This window comes from Gambusia affinis, linkage group LG12 (assembly GCF_019740435.1).
Source record: "Gambusia affinis linkage group LG12, SWU_Gaff_1.0, whole genome shotgun sequence".
NCBI lineage: Eukaryota > Metazoa > Chordata > Actinopteri > Cyprinodontiformes > Poeciliidae > Gambusia > Gambusia affinis.
Genome location: NC_057879.1, coordinates 23620492 through 23644948, shown reverse-complemented (window position 1 = coordinate 23644948; position 24457 = coordinate 23620492). Strand labels below are relative to the sequence as shown.

The following is a 24457-nucleotide window of genomic DNA, read 5'->3' as shown; positions in this document are numbered from 1 at the left end:
AGGAATCAAAAGAATGGGCTAAAGCCACAAAGAGAAGAAGGAATGGGAGAGCTGCCCGCCTGAGGACAGATTATCTGCTCCTTTTGTTACAGGCAAACTAAAAACAGGAGACAGAGAAAAATGGGAGCAGCATGAAGAGGAATGTGCCTTTTACAGAGGCTGGAAGTCTGCTTAAAGACTCAGTTTACCCAAAATACCGAAAAGAAATGCTTTACCGAAGCTTTAAAGGAATGAACATGTTTTTGTATCATTAACTGCACCCTGAATTTTTTATATTACTCTTAACTTACAGTTTGTTTTTCTTTTGGACTGTATCAGCTCACAAAATGGTCTGTTATCTTACATTTATCTTACAACTACATTTACTTTAGGCTTACCTGCACAGCATAATTTAATACAGCTGCAAAATAAATTAGGTTCTTTCTGTAGATAAAAGTAAAAATTGAATGTTTGGGGAACATGGAGGGTGTGTAGCATATCCAAGGCCAGAGCATGCATGTGTTGCTGATAACATCCAGAGTTTCTATGTTCACCACCCAAATATAACATTGTGGCCACTGACAGGTGAAGAGAAAACATTAATTGTCTTGTGACAACGGTTTCTGGCATTAGATAAACATTCTGTCCTTGAGGGAGATTTGTTGCAAGGCTAGCTGTAAATGTCTGAGGACCTTCAACCATGGCCACATTGTGAAGGCTCAGACAAGTAAGATGTAACATTTCCACAGCTGCAGCTCAGGTGGGATTTTTCTAGTCTGCAGAAGAAACGGGATGCACCGAAGTGGGCAGGTAGCCAGAAAGAACTGGCAAGGTTTTTTTTGTTTGTTTGTTTTGTCTTTTAGGGTTTTTTTTTGTTTGTTTGTTTGTTTGTTTGTATTTTTGCTTTGACCATGACCAGTGACTGGCTGTAAACTGAAATATTCCAAGTTTTTCTGATTAGTGAACTCAAACACAACTGAAAGGTGTACAAAGACGTAAAATGTTTTTTTGTGATGTGGACAAAATTATGTCATTATAAATCCTTTCATAGCATTTTTTTCACCTTTTATTTTAGCATATTATAACTAATAAAACAAAAATAAATTGCTAGAAGTTAAAGAAAAGGTGCAATAACCTGTCTGATTAAAAGTACCACCTTTTACCACCTTTTAGATTATATTTTTTTCTTTCAGTTATCTTTGTCATCGGTGTATCAACATCCCACATATTGACTTGGCAATATTTGCTGGCTCAACTTTAAAAAGATCTCCAGATTTATCTGATTGTAAACACATTTCTTGTCTATAACCTTCTTCAGGTTTCTGCAGATTTTATTTCATATTTAGTTGTGGGCTCTGGCTAGATCATCCAAATTGTAATTTTCCTTTCTTGTTGTTGATTTAGCTATATGCTATGCTATGCTATGCTATGCTATGCTATGCTATGCTATGCTATGCTGTGGTACTACAAAATAAAATCCTGCTTCATTATCTACTGTCTTGCAGACATCTGGAGGTTTTGGGCCAAGATGAAATAGTAATTGCAACCATTTGTAATTTCACTCTAATGGACCTAAGAGTCTGTCTGAAGAAAATACTATCAGCGTCTTTATTTACTGAAGACGTTGTGTTCTTGCAGTGTTGTGTTTGTGCCATATAAAGGATTTGGAATTACGATCCTAACATTCACGGTTGGTTTCATCAGAAAATAACACATTCTCCTACAAGGTTTGGGAGAAATGCTTTTACCTTCAGCTTTGCTCTTCTGTCAAGACATATATGAGGAATAAAGGGGACTATTTTCAAATGTAGAACACAATCACCACTTCAGATATTACTGGAGGTCACATTTTTCCCAAATATTTTTGACCACCATCATTGTGCCACAGTGTGTAAATATAATGCTGGGAATATTTTTAACCTTCCTTCTGAGTGACACCTTTTAACCTTTGTCACTTTTTTGCAAACTATATTTTTATCTAAAAGTGCCAAATGAGTAAATGTCAACTCAACCCTGCTGGAACCAGATTCACCTTGATGGATGCCAAGTGTAAAGTCAAGAAAACTGCTCAATCTCAATCAAAAGGTGATTCAACAAAATATTTTAAGGGTTGTTCACATTTATTCACTTGAGCTTCCTACTGTTCTGTATTTCTTTTCCTGTGACAAATTTGTTTTTCACTTGAACTGTGCCTGATAAGTGTCACATCTTAGGTGGAAAATTAATTTATCATTCTGATTTGGCATTTTAATAGGTTCTGAAAGCTGCTCTAAAAAGGTCTCTGAGCATCTGGTACCTCCAAGAATGTTACATATAAGTTCATGTGAGAGCAAATTGATCAGGGTGCCTCTAACCATGAAGGATGTTAACGTGTGAGTGTTCATGTGGATAGCCAGGTTAGTGAGTGCTGCTTACTTGAGGAGTCGTTGGCATCATGATTCAGGATGTGAAGGAGGAAACCCAGCAGAGGCAGTGTAATGCTGCAGGCAATGTTGTTTTGGGAGAAAACCTTCCATCCATCCATTCATATGGATGTTATTTTTCCACATGCCACCTACCCACCGAAGCATTGCTGTAGACCAAATCAAACATAGTTCAGTCACACTTAAATTACATCTCCAGCTGTTTCATAGTACTGTCTGTTTCTCTTTGTCCCCTTGATAAGAAAATATTTTAATAATTTTTTGCTGGAGGCCTTTATGAAAATTGTGATAAGTGCCAAATAAAACCTATTTCAGAGACACTTTTTAACCAAAGATATTAGGTGTAAAACATTTTCCCTCTGACTGCAGTGTAGAAATATCACAAAATGACTGAAATTCCAATAATTTGTACTGCAGAAGCCGGTAACGTATCTTATATTTCATCTAAAGTAAAACACCAGGCTAGCAGGGACCATAAAAGGAAAAGTGCAGTGATGGATCCTGGCTCTCTAAAAAAAGAAATATATGTAGAACAGTCACAGAAAGTCAAAAAGGTAAAGGATCAGCAGTTTGGATTGTAATAAAGGGACATTTTCTCTTATGAAATGTCTATTCAATATTTTATAGAAGAATAGATGGATACATCCATTTTCTTGTTGTATCTGATACCTTAAACATAGATATAAAGTGTTTTGATTGTGAAATCACTGCATGGTGGGAAGAAGTGAAAGTCTTTGTGACAAGATTTAGCTCCTTGTAGTCCCTGATGGAAACTTTTAGCGACTTAAACTTGATGGAAACTGGTGAAGGTCACTGAGCAACAGAGTGATAGGTGTCCTTTTTGGCTGATCAAACACCAGACATGCTGCTGGATTCTGCACCGCCTGAATCGGCTTGACTGTTCTTGTTGGGAGAAATGACTAAGCTATCTGGTCTCGTTGTAGGGAAAAGAAAGCAAAGTGATGCTAATTAAAAGACTTGAATATTTGATCAGCATAAGGTGTGATCAGCAGGTCTGAAACTTGCAGGTGTGTGTTAACACAATGACATGGTGGAAAGAGAATAGCAGTAATCTTCGAGAAGCAATTGTTGTTGGCCATCAATCTGGGAAGGGCTATAAAGCTCCTTCTAAATCATTTGAAATCCATCATTGTACATTGATTATTCACCTACTATTTAAATACTGCCACCACAAAGGAAGGGGAATTTCAAAAAACCTGAGAGCTCCATCTCAAACTCTTCAGCCCCCGGCTGGCATGTCAAATGTTAAATTTTATGTTAATACAGTTAGAAAAGTATATTCTCTAAAAAGTTATGGGGCAGCAAAACTTTGCTTTACAAAGCTTTTATTTTTATTTTAGGAATTCTGAAAATGTGTAGAACAACAAGTTGGAGCAAAGTAGAGATGCACGGTCAAACACGGTGTTGGTGGTGGGATTAGTCGGGTTCGTTTTGTGCAACAGCAATTTGAAGTAACTGAGTCAACGATGCTTACCAAAGTATTATAAAGTCAAGTGGGAGGCCATCCATCCAACGGCTGAAGCTTGCTCTGAACTGACTCATCAGTTGTCTGGAATACATCAACCAATCTGACAAGGAAGTGCTAAAAAAGAAAAGAAGAAAAGCCAAATAAAAATCCTGAGTTTGACCTAACTGCAACATGGTAACACACCTCTAAAGATATCTGTAAAGAAAAATAAGAGATTCCTATAAAAATCCCAGAAAAAAAAAGGTACTTTAAGCTTCTGCTGATAAAGGTGGTTCTACAACCTACTGAGTCATCCACTGACCTGTGAGTTTTTCCTACTGTATCAATATTAATGGAAACGTTCTTTTTCCTCTAACTGTAGGTGGCTTGCAGGGTCAGATACGCATTATGTGTGCAAACTGAAATAACCAAGAGACAGCTGGAAGATGCAAAGCCGGTCATTAATCATGACTAGAAGGGCTGGATTCAAAAGTAACACAGACATCCATAGTGTATTTTTGGAGGAGTTTTGGTGAATGTGCCCTTTAGAAACACAAGCACACAAAGAGAGATTTAAAGGGAATCAACTATGAATGATGGCGAGTTTTAGGCCTCACCCAGCTGTCCTGACATTGCACAACACCAATCAGTCATTGCTGGAATGACAGACTAACACACATAAACCACTTGAGGTTCAACACACAAAACCTGTGGTGATGGACAGATTATAATCACTCACTGCGCTCGTCTCCGGCTACGTGGCAGAGGACAGCCGCAGGTCAACGTGTTGTTATTGTTTCTCATTCATGCAGTTTTATTTTCTAGACATTTTTTGACTTTGCTTGGATGTTGGAAACAGGATGGGTTTTCTCCAAAGTATTTCTGACAGTCCAGACAGTAGGCGGGAAAGAGAAAGGAATGAGTGTGACTGAAGTTTAGCATATGCGCGTGTGTGAAGAGAGAAGGCAGCAGAGAAAGAAAGTTGCCTTGTTTTAAGAAAGTGATGATGAGGAGCCAACAAGAGAACAGAGACCGGCCAAGAGCAAGCGAGGGAGAAGGGCAGCATGTGCTCCCGCTTGTTCATAAAAATAGACAGAGCGATTGCAAGTATACTAAGAAAGTGATGGAAGCTGCAGAAAGCGACGCGGGGCGGAGAGAGACAGACGGAAAAAGAAGACAGCAGAAGGGGGAATTAAGAAAACCGCTAAAGAAGAAGTGAGTCTTCTTTGTGGCTGAGCAAGAGCTGACTTGGAGGGGAGCGGATGAGGCGAAGGGGGACCAATTTTAAAAAGGGACAGGGACTAGGGGAGCGCAACAGGATAGAGGAGAGAAGACGGAGTAACGGCTGATGAAATAGAGAGAGAAATCCAGAAACAGGATTTAGATAGAGAGAGAAAGAGAGAGAGTGGACGGAGAGCAGGAGAGAGTGCGGTAAAAGGGAGTGGTAATTGAGAAGAATGAAAGGCTAAGAGCTTTGAAGTCTGTATTAGTTGTACTGTGTGAAAGGGCTATGGATCATTTAGTGACATCGATGTATTGGATTGGGGATAATGGGGATTTATGGTGGCACTTAAAGCCACAGCAGCTGAATTTCAGCCCAAATTGTCATAATGCACATGGGGAGGATGTTGAAGGTTACATGGGCGTGTGTCAGTATGGAGAAGTATAATTAACGAGAAATTGCAGGTGGGGACACTGGTGAAGCAGAAAGCAACTTAAGGCTGGGGAGAAAAAAAAATTAAAATTAAAATAAAATCTAATTAGAATTATATTAAAGTTTTGTTTTACTTAAGATGATGCAATAAATGTATACATTGTGTTCAGCAGCTCCTCTGGGACTTTTTTTAATTAAATATTTATTATGTAACACCTTCTGTTTCAGCCTTGAGGACATCTTGAAATAGCCTGGAGACATGAAGGATGCTGGTGCAGGATGTAAGATTAAGGGTCTCTGAAATTTCTCATTAAGAGTCTGGTTTCAGCAGTTACTGCACAGCCTTTCAGACGAGAATAACATCAGGCTCAGTTATAAAAAAAATCAAATCTGGTTGGGGCAATAATCACAATATTAATAAATCGGTGTCATATTTTTAGACAGTTGGGGTGGTTGTTTAGTTTAAATGTGTAAACAGTGATATATTATCACAATTCCAACTGGAATATTTATAATTCATAAAATTCTCATTTTAAATCTGCATTTTTAATATCTTCTGTTTTAAGGGACATGTATTACATTCAGTGGCAAAGTTTTAGCACCAACTGAAGCCCCGAAAAGGAGAGCAGATTTTGATGGATTTTGGTACATACTCAGATGTGATGTGATGTGTTTGCTGGAGCGCCCAGCAGTCAGTCAAAACTGTGGCTGAAGGTCACCAGACATGTAAAATCTAAGACTCCATCAGTATTATTTGAAAATTGATTTGGACTCAATAACTGAGACTTGATTTTTCAGGGAGATTCAGAACTCTGAGTCAGAAAAGGTTCAGATCAAACTATTCATGTTAACTTCAGATACATAATAAAGACCACGCAGACCAGTCTGCTAAACCAAACTCTGTCTGAAATGACTCCAGGTGATTTCAAGACAAAATAAACTTAACATGCTTCCAACATCGTATTCTCTTCTTCTTGAACTGCCGTCAGGACGCAGCTACAATCAAAGAAAGTGCTACATATAATTACATTTCACCTGAAATTCAACATTCACTCACTAAATTGCACCTCGCTTATGTTGTAATTCCTTTGCGTACCTTGGAACATGTTTACTGTCTAGACTTAAGAACAAAGGCTTTAAATATAGATTTAGAAAAAGCTTCAAAATGATTGCAAATCCTTCAGCTTAGATTGAACAGAAGAGCGCCCCCCGAACCTTATTTTTAAGGCAATATATAGTACAGGAGTGGGCGAGGTGAGCATGGAGGTTAACAACCGTTACCTACTTTTACAAGAAAAGTATTTACAAAGGCAAAGTATAAAAAGCTTGGTTTTATCTGGAATAAAATAATTTTGTTCTTCTTTTATTAATATATTTTTAACGCAAATGCACAAATATATTCCACATAAAAATAAATACAAAATAACAATCAATTTTCAACAATGCAGAACAGGATTTCAATTCCTAACCTGCAGTGGTTCAGTGTTATAGACAGAAAAGCCATGAACAGGTGAACGGATGCAGGTGGGGAAGGAGCAGGTAGATGCATATGAGGAAGTGATTAACAGCTGGGACAGGAAACAGAATGGTGGCTGAGGTGAAGTGAAAAAACAAACAAAAGCAAAGACATTGAAATGGGAAAACAAACTTGAACAGTAAATGAAAAAAAAATGATGACCTAGAGAAACAAATCCAAAACACAAACAAACAGAATGACTGAACTAACACAAAGAATAAACTAAAACAGCCAGTTAAAAGAAAACAAAGGAATGATTAAAAGAGAAAAACATTGAAACTAAAAGTCCAAACAAAGAATCATTGCTTGAGACCTGATTTGGACTTCACACTCTAAGAAGAAGTAAGAAATAACCTGACTTGTCCCTCACAGTGGAAAATGTTTAACATTTTTGCTGTATCTTGAACAGTGACAATTTTAAATTGATCAGATGTTAGCTACCTCATTACAGATACAATTTCTGCTTCATCAAAATAAATGTAGAACTGTGTTGCCATGAAAGATCATCCGTGCATACCATATCATCTCACATTGTGCCTTAAGGAGAATGCAACACGTAACACTTGCATGATCCGACGACCCAGCCTTCTGCAAACCCACAGCACGACCATCATAAAACTCAAATCAAGCGCTGGTAATGCAGTCTGAAGTATCTATGAGGCATCTGCTGTAACTGCCTGTAAAATATCACTGCACTCATGATACCACTTACGCCCTCAGGTTCCTATTCTTCACTTATCAGCACCTTATGAACCAAATCATTCGCATTCCTCTCACTGGTCTGAATGTGGAAGAGACGTAAGCCAAATACAATCAGTATTATACATTTATTAAAAACAAAATGGCTACAAGACAGCTGCACCTACCTACAGCGCCTCTGGTTGAAAAAATCTAGCATTGTTGGATGCCACTCCATTTTAGTTTTGTAAACAAAATTAAATCTGCTTGACACAGCTGTTAACTTTATGGAGGAAATTGGTCTAATAAATTCATCTGACAGTTTATTTTCCTTATGTCACTTAGAACGTGACTGAATTTCAGAAGGCTCGTCTGCGTTTGGACATTACTGCGCGTCGTACATTTTCATCTCACCCACTGACGCCTGACATTTTAACGAGCAACTGGCGGGTTGTTATTGCTTTGAAAGTGTTGGATTTCTGTTTTATTTTTCTCTCTTCAGTTCAGGCAGTCTAATTTTCTTTTTTGAAGAACAAAAAAAAAAGACACATGCAGGTACAGGGAAATTAGTCTCTCATGTAAAGCAAAAAAACAAAAAGCTTCTTAAAAGTACAGTATGAGCACCGCAGTTTACTGGATGCCTTTTATATGTGGTGGAAATTGTACATACTTTATCTAAAAGTAATTATTTTTTTTTATTTGAGTGCAGTAAAGTACAGAGAGGATAAAGACTCAGCAAAAAAGGACCCGGTATACAGTATCCAGCAGCTGTAATCACTCAGAAATCCCAGGGCTCCAACTTTCTTTGGAAATTATGACCTGATAACTCACTTTACTGCTTTCACTGCTCATAATCTGATTAGAAGGGATGAGTGATGAGATTCAGTTATTTTAAAACCTTCCTCTCTACAGGGAGGCCTTTAGCTGAGCATGTGTTTCTTTTTGTTCACAGTTAGATATTTTCACACCTTTGAGAGGCCAAGCGGAAGCTATATTCTCTACATTTAGCAACTGATCAGCTTTACTTGAAGAGCTCAAAATATTCTGTATCTAAATGAAAAGAAACTAGAACAAATTAGAAAAATTTAAAAGGCCTAAAAGAAATCCAGAGTTTATGGGAAAAGCATGAGGAAGCTTTTGAGGAATAAACTGAATATTAAGAGCCAGGAGTAACAAATGTAAAAATGAAGCACAATACATATTTGCTTAAATCTTTAACTTAAAACTGTGACTCGGATACACTGCCAACATTAGTACAGTATATAATTCCCCCCTGGTTTGATAAAATGGGCTCTATATCAAATTATTCAAAGGTCACATGCTTGCCTCGTGTTGCCAACTAAAACAACCCAAGCGGGTGCCAGATAATATGCTAATTTTGCTGGTTCAGTACCCACTAGCATAAACAAAGGCAGAAACTCCCATTGAAACCATAGAAATATATACAATCCCAAATGTAGGAGTTTGTTTACACCTCTTCTGGACCCCACAAAAATTGCCTTTATAAAAAGTACAGCCATTGTTTATTAAAACACTTTTAAATGATGTACTATTAGTACTATTAGTTGAACATAAAGTGGCGCTGCCTTCCTCTCTTCCCATCACAGTTTAGAACCTCAGCTTGTTGGTCTTCGTGGATGTGGGCATCATCAAAAGAAATTCATGGGTATAATTGGGAATCACAGTTGGACTTTTGCCATCTTTGATTGTGACTTTCTGCACTGTTTGCACTCGATATGAGCAGCTCTGAGGTTCCCACTGTGGGATAAACCTGAGTAAGCACATCCCGGTTTCACATTCCAGTATTTTCCACAAACACTTAAAGAAAGATGATATAAAATGTTCTGATTGCTCATGTGTTAAACAACAATTAACCCTGCAGTATTTTTTTTCCTCCCATCTAATTAGAAGGACTTTAAATCTTAGGAAAGTTTGTAAAAATTTTAGATCTCCTTTATTAGGGTAATATTATGTTTTAAAGATCAGTACTATGCAAAAACAACTTTGTTGAGATTTAAATCATGCTATCATGTCATTTTCTCATCAAAAAACATTTTCAAAGTGTTGTTTAAATTTTTCATGTTTGAGGAATCCTTGAATCCTGCTCTTACAAACAACTGTATCCTTAATCAGTTCTTGGTCTGGGAGCTACAGTCCATAATCAAGCTACTGACACACAAACCTCCTATGTGCCTCCCCCACACAGCTCCTCCAGACTAGTGGCAACAACACCTGGCTGAATTGTGGATCTTCAGAGTTTATCATACTGCAGCTACAACACTTCTAGAATGTTGCTGTGGTTATGTGTTGAAGGGGAGTTTTGGAAAATTAGGTAGTTCTTAAAGAGACAGAGGGCACTTTCACAATGTCAGTTCAGAAGGTAAGAGGGTCCAACATGTATGGTAAGTAGCAAGAAGTAGCGCTTAAGGTGGTGGGTGGGTGCATTTTAAACGCAGAATGAGCTTTCTTTATTACTTCACTACACCACTTGTACTTACATATTTTTAGTCTCTTTGCTCCAGACTTTTGTGAGGACAGCAGAAAACCACTGGTTTCTTCATTCATGGTTACAAGCCAAGAAGGCCTGAATGTAACTTGAGTTAATGAAGTAGCCAATGAAAGAAGTAAAGTGTGCTGGGTAAGTAATTTACCCAATCCATGATCAATACTGATGCTAAAATAACCTACAAAGCAAGGCAAAGGATTTATGTTTTTCAAGTATAATTGCATTGCTTTTTAGATTAATCTCCAACCCTAAACATAAGTTCACACCATAAGCTCCTGTGTAATCTTTCTAAACAAAGTAACTAAAATTGCAAACTCACACAATGAAAGCTAATTTCAAAAACATGATTTTGGATTATTTCACTTTTTGCACACAGGGCTTCCCATTTTGCTCCAACCTATTTACATGGACCCTTTTTTTCCTTCCCCGCCCCCCCAACACAGTTTGGATCAAACAGACCCAAAGCTTCAAAGATGCAAAGTAGCAAGTATGCAGCATCTGTTATAATATATGTATCTTTCTAAAGCCTCAGAGCCAGTCAGTGGTATAGATTCGCTCTTTTGCTGCCTTTGATTGGTTCCAGCTTTGACATAGTTGATATTAAAGGCAAGTAGAATAAGAATATAGATAAAATTACAAAGGGAAATAGAGTGGAAATATGAACCATACATCCCAAGTAAGGAGAATAAAATTGTTCTGTTTGACAGATTTTAACAAAATTGGTCAAATTTTTTATCCCACAGTCACAGATGAGAATCATTTGTGAATGCATATGAGTGAAGTGGGTGGTACACCATGCATTCCTGTGTTATTACAATAGACTCTGTTGTCACTTAGTTGATTGTGCAACACTGAATTGCTGTGTGTAAGCACCCACCTACAAAGACACAACCTTTTTTTGCTTGGTTTGTGTAAATTAACCAAAGAGGATTTGCACCAACAAGGTGTAACCTATGTGTGAGAAAGAGTTGTGAAAATATAATTTTAAGAGTTTATTTTTACAACTTTAGTAGGATGCTGTTAAATGCATGTTTCATTCAGTACAAGAAAACATGTTAATCTTGTTGGTGGATTGATTTCATTGAATATTGAGGCGGTGTTGTTGACCTATTTGTTCCATCAAGTGATGGATTAACTGACTGGCTGTCTCTGATCAGAATCATCAATCTGAAAGACTCTGACCAGAGTTACTGCCACATCCAACTGCTTGATTCTGCTAATATGATTATCCTTTGGTGGATTGTGTGCTTCAGGGTGGTTGCAGCTCATCTCTGTGGCATCACAAACTGAAGGGCTGTTTGTTCTCCACATTGATCCAGTTGCCTACCTATTCTTTCCTAAATCAAGCAAGAGGAGTTTTATAGAAAATTATGTGTATCTCATGAAATTTTTAGCAGCTGCTGGAGTGTAGTTCTGCTTAAATATTAACAAAGGCAAAAGCTGCACACACTTTAACTAATGCTGGGAAAATATGATCAAATATTAATGTGAATTTGAATGATTTATCCTTCATCAAAATGTTACTTTCATTATATGACTTTTGCAATTGTCTTGAATTTTTAAAGATTTGGTAAACTTTTGAACTGGGTGTGAGGGAGCAGCAACGTGTGATATGGCAGAAAATACCTTTGCTTCATCTAATTTTTTCTTTGCCTTGGGGATTTTGAGCATTGGGTTGCATAATGCCTTGCAAAGTATGAACACCTTTTAACTTCTTTATATTTGTGGCACATTACGACCAAAACACAAAGATTTATTGGGCATTTGCATAATGGGCATCAAGTAGGCCATTATTGTGAAATTAAAAGAAAATAATTTATTACTTTTCCTTTCTTGATAAATAAAATTGTAGAAAGCATTTCACTTTAGAAAAGTATTTATACGAGTGAATATATTCAACTCACTCCTCTACAGGCATCTTTCAACTTATAACATACATCTTTTTTATAACATTGTTAGTTATAAAAAAAGGTGAGGTTTTTTAAAGATTGGTGATTGGCTAGAAATCTGCTATCACCTCTAGTTTAATTTACAGCTTGCTGGTCTTTTCTAACTTCTGGAAATATAAATGTAAGCACCTGTGAGAAATCTAACACTTAACTAATAAGCATCTTTTCAAAATATCAAATGAGAAAAGAATTACAGAGAGAAATTTTTATTGCCTCACACATCCAGTACTTATTGCTGGTTTTGTTTTTATCTTCAGTGTCTGCATGTTTTTCATAACTCTTACTGTTATGAAAATGACCAGAAATGTGCACTGTTAGACTTTTTATTGTAATTTTACAGTACCTTACTGGCAACACTGTTGCCAGTAAGTTACTGTAGAATGGTAATTACAGTAACTTACTGGCAACAGTGTTGCCAGTAAGTTGCCAGCAAGGTACTGTAATTACCATTCTACAGTACCTTACTGGCAACAGTGTTGCCAGTAAGGTACTGTAATCACCATTCTACAGTAACTTACTGGCAACTTACTGGCAACAGTGTTGCCAGTAAGGTACTGTAATCACCATTCTACAGTAACTTACTGGCGACTTACTGGCAACAGTGTTGCCAGTAAGTTACTGTAATCACCATTCTACGGTAACTTACTGGCAACTTACTGGCAACAGTGTTGCCAGTAAGTTACTGTAATCACCATTCTACGGTAACTTGCTGGCAACTTACTGGCAACAGTGTTGCCAGTAAGTTACTGTAATCACCATTCTACAGTACCTTTACTGTTATGATATTTCACAGTTAATTTTTACTGTGAGTGTGATTTACAGTTATAACTGCTTTACTGTAAATGTAGTTTATAGCATAAAACTGTAAATGTATTTTATAGTAAAGCTGGTCTACTGTAAACTTGTTTCACAACATAATGTCAGTTTTACTGTAAATTAAAGTTTACATTTTTTAATACAAGAATATTTTACCATAAACCGAAAAGTTTCACAAAAGAAATTTTAGTCCAAGTACTGTGAATAAAAACAGGTATTTATTTTCAGCAGATTTGTTGAAATAAAATCCATTTATATATTCGCAATGTCATAAAGAACAATGTCACAATATAATATAATGTGCTATAAAACAACAAAACCATAGAACACACTACAGGTCATGTCAATATTTTTATGGCACATGTATGTAGCAACATGAACGTGTGCATCAAGTACCAGCCATAAACTATTAAAGACTGACTTTTAAAAAATATATAGAATATACTTCATTTAAAAAACCAGCAGAGGCTGCATTGTCAGAAAGCAGTTAACAGTAGCTTAAATGTGCTCTGTTACACAATACATCACAGTAACAGTGCAAGTGCGATAATGTACTATATGGTAGGCATTCATATCAATAAATATTGTTATATCAGATGCATTTCCTACATTAGAAGAACTTTTATTCCATTTGTCAAACAAAATCAGTGGGATCCATCTTGTGGAAGCTGAACTGTAAAGAATAAGACAGACAATGTGGGAGGTCATGAGATGGTCAGGAAGTTATCTACATTTTCAAATCGACAGGAAGGCTGACAAATTAAGCTGACTGACAATGTCCAAATGCATAAAATCATTGGCATAAAGCAGCATTAAGTTGATAATTTGTTTAAAAAAAAAAAATCAATTACACTGAGTGATAATAGAAACTGCATAAAAGTGTGCAGGACTGGCTTCACTTCAGGTTTTTGGATTGTTTATGGCAAAAGCAGTCAGTCAGTCTTCACTAATTCAAACGATCGCATACTGTATTGAGACCCTGCAAATGTCCCCAAGGAGACGATGAAGTACAACATGTCATAACAATCTTTTTAGTCATTTTGTTGGTGCTGATGGATTACTGCAAAGGTGTGCCTAATAAACTGAAAACTGCATAGTATAAAAAAAACACCTCAATTAAACGACTACACACTTAAACATTTCTGTGATTTAGTAAGAGATGCAGCGACATCCACTTTTTACCACGGACACAGAAAAGATGCAGGCTACTCTAAAGGGCTATTGTGTAGGAATCACATGCCATTTATAAATAATCATTAAAATCATATTAAAAAGGCTAAAGTAAAGTCAGAACATGCAAGATAGGAGGAAAAGACAATAAAATAATAAACATTTGGTAAAATGCTTACCTAGTTGGAAGTCCTCTATTCAAATTCAGCGAGTCGTTTGAGGAAGGTGTTGATCCGGGAGTTGACACTGACTACTTTCCTCTTGACAAGACTTCCCATCTTGCAGCTTGTACTGACTTTGGCTGTGCATTTGGTATCAACATCTGGATTGATCCTCACAAAGAATCTTTTAACAGAAATAAAATATATTAATTGTATTTTTTAAAATGAAGACATACAATACAGCAATCAGCTATGGTTCTTCATCATCAGTCAAACTGTCATTAAATTTAATTCATAAATGGCTTGGTGTAGAGTACTTACCGTTGTATCATCTCCAGCGTGGTGGATGCTGACTCCTGATACTCCAGATTGAAGTCATAATATGACCCAAAAAAGACAGCAAGGACGCTGGCAAAGTCATGTAGTTGCTCAGGTTCGAAAAATACCTTCTCCTCCATACTGACCATCCACCAGGTTGCAGACATCAAGCTATTTCCTAAAATAGACAAACCCTTGTCAGGCTAACGCTAGTGAGTAAAAGTACAGACTACCATAACTATTACATACATTGCTACAAAAAATTATAGTGATAGAAAATATTCCTCTTACCAAGCATGATTACCCTTGGTGTTGTAGGTAAGGTCATTTCCATCTCAACAGACATCTTGGTGGAAGATACCTTTGAAACATAAAAGGAAAACTCTTAAATATGAATTACTGGTAGTAATTTATATTTAAAGGGCCAGTTCACCCAGATTACAACAGGTTTTTGAGAACCTCACCCCAGAGACTAGACTAGACTTTACCCCTACATCCTGCTACCACTCTGAAACAACGGATGTGAATGACAGTTTGTGAGGCTAAATGAATTTTTTAAAGCATTACATTCCACAAATACAGTATCTGAATGGCTAAGTACAATATGGGTTAACAAAATGTTTGTAATTTGGGTGAATTGATCCCTTTAACAAATTAATTGAACAATTCTGATTTAAGATGTGTGTTTTAAGTTAAGAGTCGATATAAAATTACATCAACCAAGATGAAGATTGAGTCCTCTGTTTCTTCTAAATGTTTTATTTTTCTCTGACGGAAGTAGGACATTTCTCTATTCCACAACAAACCGATAATTAGCTGTGTGTTGATGTTTCTTCACATGAGTACAAAATTCTCTAAATTCTGAAGTACAAATGCTGCAGAATTTACACCTGTACATAGTTGCACCTGTTAGTACTGACTTAACTTTAAATTTGCAAGAGCATGGTTTAAACAGGTGAACAGTCCTTATATGTAACCAGGGTTGGAAATTAACTTTTTTGTCCACCTGCCACTGTGGCTGAACCAACTCAAAAATAACAGAAACCACTTGAATGTTTTCCACCTTTGTCCTCATTTACAGACTCTTATACACTATGTTGGAGATGTAATGATACTTTAGCAGGCTAACTAGCTGTAGCAAGCTCAAAGTTATAGATTAGGTTAGCTGCTCCTCTACATTTCCAGATTATTTTGTGGCTTCAAATATGTTTGAAGAGCTGTCTTTGTACCTGTGGTCTTGTCTTTTCAAGAGTTGAAACTATGTTAGCCCTCAGCAGGACAGAACTGCACAGCCACTTGGAGGGAAAAAGCTTGGGAGAAAAAAAGTCATCTGACAAAAAGAAAAAGAACAACGTTAGAATTCATCCTTGTGGACCGAGCTAATCTGCACTCTTAACATATGCAAGGTCATGGTTTAAACAAATGAACAGTTAGATGTATTTTTAAAAAAATTGTGTGGGGGGGATCAATTATCAGTTAACGTTATATTGTTCGACAAAGGATGTAACAACAATGCTAACAGACACTCATCACTGAGCTTATCTCAACCCAAAGCTAGTCGCTCGAGGAAGATTTAGCGGCAAAAGCCAAGCTAAAACCTTCGGTAAAATTAGCACCTTAGCTAACGTTAATTCGAACCAGCTCAAAAATAACACCATCATATTTTTCTATCTTTCACCTCATGCTAAGTTATAGCATTATAGCATGATGCTATAAGTTACGTTAGCTCCATCTAAAATATACATTGGCTTCAAACAGTTTTCTAAGTGTTTTTTTACCTGTCTTGAAGAGCTGAAGCAGTGTGAGCCCACAGCGACAGAGCTGCACTTGCACTTGGACGGAAAAAGCTTCGGAGTTTAAAACAAACGTCATCAGAAAAACGTTGGAAGCGAAGCCACCCTTGATGACGTAGCTAGATAAACTGCATATTAATGTTAGCTAGGATGTGAAAAAAACAAAAGTACATGCTCTCTTTCTGCCTTAAAATATGTTAACCACTAAAGGAGTAAAAATACAGAAACAGAGAACCACGATGAAACATCTATGATGACCGTTGGAAATCAAATAGAATTCTTACATGGCCAGCGCAAAGACATTATTAGTACAATACCACTACTGTAATGTGTAAACAGTAAATTACAACTTCAAAACATACAGTAAGTTACTGTAATGCTATGTACTATACCCATAATGCAATGCAAATTACAGTAACTAATTGTAAAGATGTTTTATGTTAGTTTTACTGGGCATTTTGCGGTATTTAGCTGTAAAAAATACAGTAAAGGCTAACAGTGCAAGATATTATAAATACAGTACCACTACTGCAATGTGTAAACAGTAAATTACTGCAACTTCAAAACATACAGTAAGTTACTGTAATACTATGTCCTTTACCCATAATGCAATGCAAATTACAGTAACTAATTGTAAAGATGTTTTATGTTAGTTTTACTGGGCATTTTGCGGTATTTAGCTGTAGAAAATACAGCAAAGGCTAACAGTGTGGGCTTGAGTGCCTGTTCATTTGTTTGTATGTAGACAGGTTGAATCTAAACATACGGGCCCATAAATGGTCAGAAATATTTATTGAGTTCTAGGTCAAAACATCAGTGATGAAGGCAGTTGTTAGCAATTATTTAATGATCTTAATAAGTCTGCCTTAAATTCAATATTCACTTTTGTGATATGGATTTTTCTTTGGCTAATGTTGAAATCTACAGGAATTATCTGGGCAGTCAGCTACTAATTGCTTTGCTATGTTTATTCTTGCATTTAATTAGTTCTTAGTATTTTGGAGTAGTTATGGGAATTTCAGAAAAAAAGGTACTATTCAGATAGGGAGAGAGTAATATGTTGTGATTTAAAAAAAAAAAAAATTACAAAATTGAATAGTATTGAAACAAAACTACAAGGATATTGACATAAAGCAAAACATATAAGGTAAAAATTTAAAGTTAGCTTTTAAAAAGTTGTGTTTTTTTTTATTTAAATTCCAAATTTGTTGATTGTAGGAATTTGCTTATTCTGTCAACCCAACCTGGTGCAATGCTGTCATAGCAGTAGTAGCCAGTGCTATCAATATCTGAAAGTAAAGATAAAAAGAAGCCATTTGAAATTATGGAACTCTTATGCTGTATTTACTGTTCAAAATAAATTGGTGGCATCCCTATATAATAATGCCTTGCTTAGCTCCTACGTGGAACAGGCGGTTTCTTGGTGTAGTAAGAACCCACAAGTGAGAATACTGATCAGCAGATGAATAGTTAAAAAAATATACTGTAAAGGAGAAAGCTTGCTCACTTTTACCTAATTTGAATATTACACAGAAATGTTGACAAGCAGTAAAATGAAGCTTATAAACATAAGAAACAACTGAATAAAGTCAAGCATGTTTGCAAAATAAGTGAGAGGACAATAATCACACTGGATCAGAGAGGAAGAGCAGTAAATTGGTTCAGTTTATTGAACTCAATCCTAAGGAGACAGTTCTTTTTTTTCTTTCACGGTAGAGCCGACAGATGGTTATTAGTGTCCCATTTTTTAAGATGGCTTCAAAGGGCAACAGACATGTTGAAATGTTTCTCCAGATTCAGAAGCAGGATCATAATTATCGTTCAGAACAACTCTTCTCTGTCCTCTCTCTTCTCTCAGCTTCTGTGGCATTCTCCCACACAACTCTCCTTTTTCCAGCCTTTTGCAGCTCAGGTTCCTAGAAACAAATTAAGTAGTAAGTAACTTTTTGGGCTTCATGTGAATGTGATGCAGCTGTACAAACTTTTACCTGGTGGGTCTGTAGGGTTAATGTTGTATTGCAAAAGTAAAAAGGAAAATGTTATTTCAGATTTATTGACACCCATGAGAAATAACCTACATTTTGTGGCAATATCAAAAAAATGAAGTGAAAAAACACATTAGGACTTTTTTTTTTCTTTTATTTATTTGTCTGCTTATATTTTTTATGCAACCCCAGTTTACCAGTAAAACATAACTTATTCTTTTACACCACTTCACCAGGGTAGACCATACAGAGAGAGTCCTAAGTCTTCTCTATATTGTACTCTTGCTTTCTGCTCACCCCACAGACTTTCTAGGATGGGGACTGAGGTGTTTTTTTGTGTGTTAGATGAACTTTTTCCTACCAGTATGTCTTTGAATCATCATCCTACATAATAATCCAATGATGGTCTATTTTAAGTTTTCTGTCAGAAGCCACCAGATTTTCATTAAAAAGTTTTTTTTATAAAAAAACCAAAACGAGCACACAACATTACAAATCCTCCACTGTACCAAAGGGTTCACATGAGGTATTTTTAAAGGTTTTCTTCTTTTGGTTTTTGCTGGACCAACATTGGGTTTTTGGTGCGGAAAAGCTCAATATTAATCTCATTTTAAATAAAGCACTCAGAGCCAATGGGGCTTACAGTTGTAAGAAAGGTATTATAACTATTTGGTTACAAATCTTATACACAACTACATATTTTTCCATTTTTCAAAGTTTTGGATACAGCTAACCCTTGAAAATTCCAGTTTTGTATCTTACAAAGTCCAACCTATTATTACTCTTTATTTACCGCTCTGTTAGGTTTACCAGATGTCTATATTTTCCTTGATATTCTCATAATGAATTGGAGAAAAGGGAATCACAAGAAAACACACAAGATTGCTGTATTTGGGAAAAAAACATAATTTATTGTTTTAAATTTTCCTTAATGAACGCCTTGAATTCATTTCCAGCCCCTTTGGGCCTGAAAATCCCCATTAAAACAAAAATATGTGGCTTCATAAGAGTGGTACACAAGAGGCAGTGGGTAAACAAACAGGGTTTCACCATTCCCAAGGTTAGATTCTGGAGATCCATTGTCTTTAATAAAGCCAGTATATGCTGTCTTTGTGTGTCCAGAGACAGAAGGGATAGTGGGAGAGACAGGCTGCGGCGAAAAGACTGGCGTTGGCTTATTGAAATGCACCTGGAAAGTAAACTAATTTTCTCAGAGGGTCAGAGGACTGGTTATGGTAATAAAAAGAGAGATGTCATTAGATTCAGAGGTATTTGAAGTGCTCTCTGGTGTGGGTGGAGGTAGAGGGCTGAGGGCAGGGGGGCAGCAGAGTGTGAAAGAAAGAAAGAAACGTAAGGTGTGTGTTTTTCGGTGTGCTTCCCTGCCACTATCTCTGTCTCCTCTGAGGGTAGTTATTCATAAGCTTGACCTACATGCGCCCATGCTCATGTGTGCATTCGCAAGTGTGCTTGTCAACTCATGCAGGAGTAAGTGCCGAGGTTCTGGCCCGTTCTCCAAGATTCAAGAACCACTTTCACGGTCTGAACCAAACCACTTGGTCTGATATGTCTTCCTGCAACAGATGGAGATCTTGAAATCGCAGTCTCAACCACAGTTATGCTTTTATACTGGAACTGTGGTTGATTTTGTGGCTTTGTACGCTCACTTAAGCATACCTGATTCTTTTTCTCCAGCTCTCAGAAATGTAAAGTAAAAAATAGAAAACCCAAAAATAGCCAGTACAAAAGCATACATTGTACAAAGAAGTCTAAATAACTTAATGTGGCTTCGCCAGATTGCTTATTCGTTTCCCTGTGAGCAGAGCTGCCCCCCTTTTTTCCCTCCTGTCCAAAGCGATGGTTTATAACCAAGTGAAATGCAAACGGTCTCCTAAGCAACAGCGAGCAAGTGAGCCCGTAGAAAGCTGAGGGTAGCAGCATTAGATCTTTAGCCTCTCCTGTCCCTTTGATGTCCCTCAGCCTGAGACGTTACAGACAGGCCTGGCTGGTAAACATGAACATGAACAGGCAGTTTGAAGTCTACTTGACGTTTGCAGACAAGGTTATGAGTAATGAGGCAACATTTGCATGACAGAGCTGCCATCATGCAATTCTGAGTTTGTTTTGTTATAGTTTAGAGCAAAAGTTTTAAATTACAACTCACTGAGGTACAGTCACTAATATTTCCTGGTGGTAAAAGATTTGAAAAAAAAAATAATAAAAAATCAAACTTTTGTCTTTTATGATCTTGCCTACTATTGTGTTCACATGTTCACTGGTTGCATTTCCATTGACCATGTAATTGTGCAAATTGAAATTACAAAAAATAAATTTGCTCAATGGAAACTCGCCAATTTTGAAAAAAACTCATGGTTTTTGATAAAACGTTTTTATGCTAGGATGAGGTGATTCTTCGACTGTATTGAAATTCTTGTGTTTTGTAAATGCAATGGGCACACTTTTATTGCATCACATGAGTCATGTCACTTTTTTCTGTTTCTTTCTTTCCCTGTACTATATTATCACCAGGCTTCAGCAGAGGGTATTATTTCTGTGGAGTTTATAAAATGCAAATGATTAAATCATTTATTTAATACATAGTCTATAAATAAACTTGATGATTGTAAGGATTTGAGTTTTTCTGTGTTTATTTTAGGTTTTTGTGTCTTTTGAGTCTCCGTGTTGTCCTGTCTTCCCCTTGTTTGTTCCCAGGTGTGTCTCGTTCCCTAATTACCTTCTGTGCATTTAATGTCACCTGTGTTTCTGTTTCTTCGTCGGGTCCTTGTGGATTCTGTCTTGTTGTGTCGTACCAGTCTGTCTAGTCTAATCGTTTTGTTGTTTTGTCCACCGTCAAATCTGTCGTCAGTTTGTGCAACCAGTTGCTGCCAGTTGTGAGCATTAGCCTTCTGCTCTTTCTGTGCTGCCTGGATTTTGGACTTTGTACTTCTGACAACTTCATTAAATTCTTAATTTATTCACTCCAACCTGGGTCATTTGTGTTTGCCTCACCACCTCACACCGCAATTCATGGCAATGATATTTATTTAAAAATCTTTAGGCAGACTAAATATTTGTCTGCCTAATACAAAATGCATGTGTAATTTCTCATTCAAATGTAGACAAACAGCATCAGACAAGACATGTATTTGCTTTGTATAACTATTTTAGGACTATACCAGGACACATTCACTCAACTTTGCTTGTTTTTAGCACTCACAAATACCTATGTGAATTTCCCAAAGATACAAATACCCTTTGAATACTCAAACTATGCCATAAACAGTTAAAATAGAAGGAAATTGGGGCTGAAATTACAGTCATCAGGGCTTTATTTTCCTCTTTAGTGAATAGTGCACAATGACTTTTCTTAGTTTCCCATAGTCCATTATAACATCTACAAATTGCTTCTATTTCCTTCACTGATATTCCCATAACTTGTTGGGATAATTAAGCTGAATGAATGGGCTTAAATGTGGATCAGCTATGGATCATAAAATGGGGGTTGCTAGGCAATTTTCTCAGACTAGGCAATGGCTAAGGTGAAGTAAGTAAAGCGGAATACTTTGATTGCAAATTTGTACCAACAGATTATATCACTGTAGTGACAATACAGCTGTATTAGTACAAAGAATGAACTTTCAATAAAAGAAATGACAGCTATTTTGTGATATTAGTAACACAATCACTGGTAAAAAGTTTGGTCTGGTTCACATGTGATTTGAGGATTTGGAGAAGGTCAATGACATCATCCCTTGATGCTTTTTGTGGGGTGTGCTGTGACACTGTGGGGTGATTGAGTTGCTTTGGAGACAGATACAGTCTTTAGATCAAAATCATCAATATACATCATATGTGTTGGTTAATGTTCCACTTATTAAAGTTCAAAAAGAACTCTAAACAGATGGTTTTATAGTCTAGACTAAGAGGACCTCAGTATTTGAGCTGTTTTGCAGTTGTCTTGGAGTTTGTTACAGATTTGATGTGGAAGCTGAATGCTGCTTCTCCATGTTTGGTTCTGGTACTGAGCCTGCTCAGCAAGCCAGAACCAGAAGACCTGAAAGGTCTGGAAGGTTAATCAAATAACAGCAGATCTTTGATGTATTGTGGTGCTAAGCCATTCAGTGATTTATAAACTAACAGTATTTTAAAGTCTATTCACTGTGATATATCGAGCCAGTGTAAAGACTTTAGAACTCAGGTTCTATCGTCCTGGTTTTAGTGAGGACACCAGCAACAGCGTTCTGGATCAGCTGCAGCAAGAGCATAGATATTTTAGGCAGAGCCATGAAGACACTGTTGCAGTAATCAATGTGACTAAAGATAAACACACAAATGAGTTTGTCGAGATCTCGATTCTCTTAATCCTGTAAATGTTCTTCAGGTGGTAGAAGGCTGACTTTGTAACTGTCTTTATGTAGCTCTGAGCGTTAGAGTCAGAGTCCATCACCACACCCAGACTTTGACCCTGATCACTAGAGCATTTTACTTCTAACCCGTCCATGTCCCTGTCTCCTCACTTTAGGGCGCCCTGACGTAGTCGAGTCCGTTCCAGATGACCCCACTTACAACGTCAGCAGCGAGCTCACCCTGGAAGTGACTGCTAACGACGATGACACCAAAATCTCCTGCGTTGTCGACCACGACTCTGTGAAACATGGGGAGAAGAAGAGTGAGCAGTCTCTGCGGGTGTTGTGTAAGTCAACTGGGAGACTGGAAGGTTTTCTGGGAGGATGAATGGCGAGAAGATAAAACAGGTGCTGGTACCTTTAACGGAGTTGCTTCTTTATATCCTTTCTTAACCTTTTTTTGAAAAGCATGAGAAACATCCACCTCTTTTGTAGTTTGATCTAAAATGTACCAGTCTGTTGTAACAAGAAGAAGACAGAAATTTTACTTTTCTCGCCTGCTGCACTCAGCTAGAGTTGAGCCACAGTGGGTAAGAGGAACACTTTATCAGCTGAAATGAAATCACTAACTGAAGATGTGGACTCTATATGAATACTGCCCCCCTGTGGGCAAGGTGAAGGAACAGAGGTAAAGCAATGCTATTGTGTAAGGGGGTTATGTCATAGTACGGTGATGCATGCAGAACACAGACGATAGTAGATGGAGACAGGAATGAATGGGACTGTCTGTGGTGTGAATGTACAGGTCTTACTCCTGTGTTATGTAACCGCAGTGTGTCGGTGTGTCTGTCTGTCTGTTTGTCTTCTGCTCATAGATGCCCCTGAAGTAGCAATCACCCCTGAGGAGAGGATGGCAATAGAGGGGCAGAAGTTTTCTCTGCAGTGTTCAGGCAAAGGCAACCCTGAGTAAGAAAAGCACACACACATTCCTTTTTCATGTCAACCATTTTACAGAAATAAGTGCATGTTTCTCCAGACACACTTGCCTACAGTCTGCCTTTATATTTACAGATAATTGTTGCCATGTTGTCTATTTAAACACATATTTGCACTGTCTGTTTACAGCCTAAATCTCACAGTTTATTATTGGTATTTTATGTTAGGTGAAAACAAAGTACTGTAGTAAAATGAAAGGATAGGAATTTGTGGCTGTACCCCTAAATAGTATCTGCTGTGCCTTCCGAAGTTGAACCTGTGCATAAAAATCAAACCTCGGAGTTCATTATTGAACAAACAGCACCATGAAGACCAAAAGAAAATGTTAAAAAAGTTTAAAGCATGGTTAAGTTATAAAAGAGTATCCAAAGCTTTAAATATATCATGAAGAACTTTTCAATCATCTGAAAGTGAAAATAGTAAAACACAGTTGTAAAGCTACCAAAATATGGCCATCTACCTAAAACACAGGTTAGACAGGAAGAGCATTACAAAGACATGTAGCCAAGAGGCTCATGGTAAATCTAGTCTTTATAGAAGAGGGACAAGACAAAGGCCAGAGCTGAAAGAAAGCCATAAGAAGCCCTGTTTGCATCTGCAATAAGCCATGTGGGGAATACAGAATGAAAAGTGATTTTGGGGCCTACTTTAGAAATGCCATTTGGACACATTGTATGATTACACCGTTCCCCAAGGCAAAAC

General features: G+C 37.1%; 1 protein-coding gene across 4 annotated transcripts in view; it reads left to right on the top strand.

Annotated features, from left to right (window-relative positions):
* Positions 1-24457, top strand: part of cadm3 (cell adhesion molecule 3) — a 150056-nt gene that overhangs the window by 95936 nt on the left and 29663 nt on the right. For all 4 annotated transcript variants that reach the window (XM_044133949.1, XM_044133950.1, XM_044133948.1 and 1 more), the window contains exons 6-7: positions 22936-23106; positions 23635-23725. In XM_044133949.1, coding sequence (XP_043989884.1) covers positions 22936-23106; positions 23635-23725 — 262 coding nt within the window. The remainder of the gene's footprint in view (positions 1-22935; positions 23107-23634; positions 23726-24457) is intronic.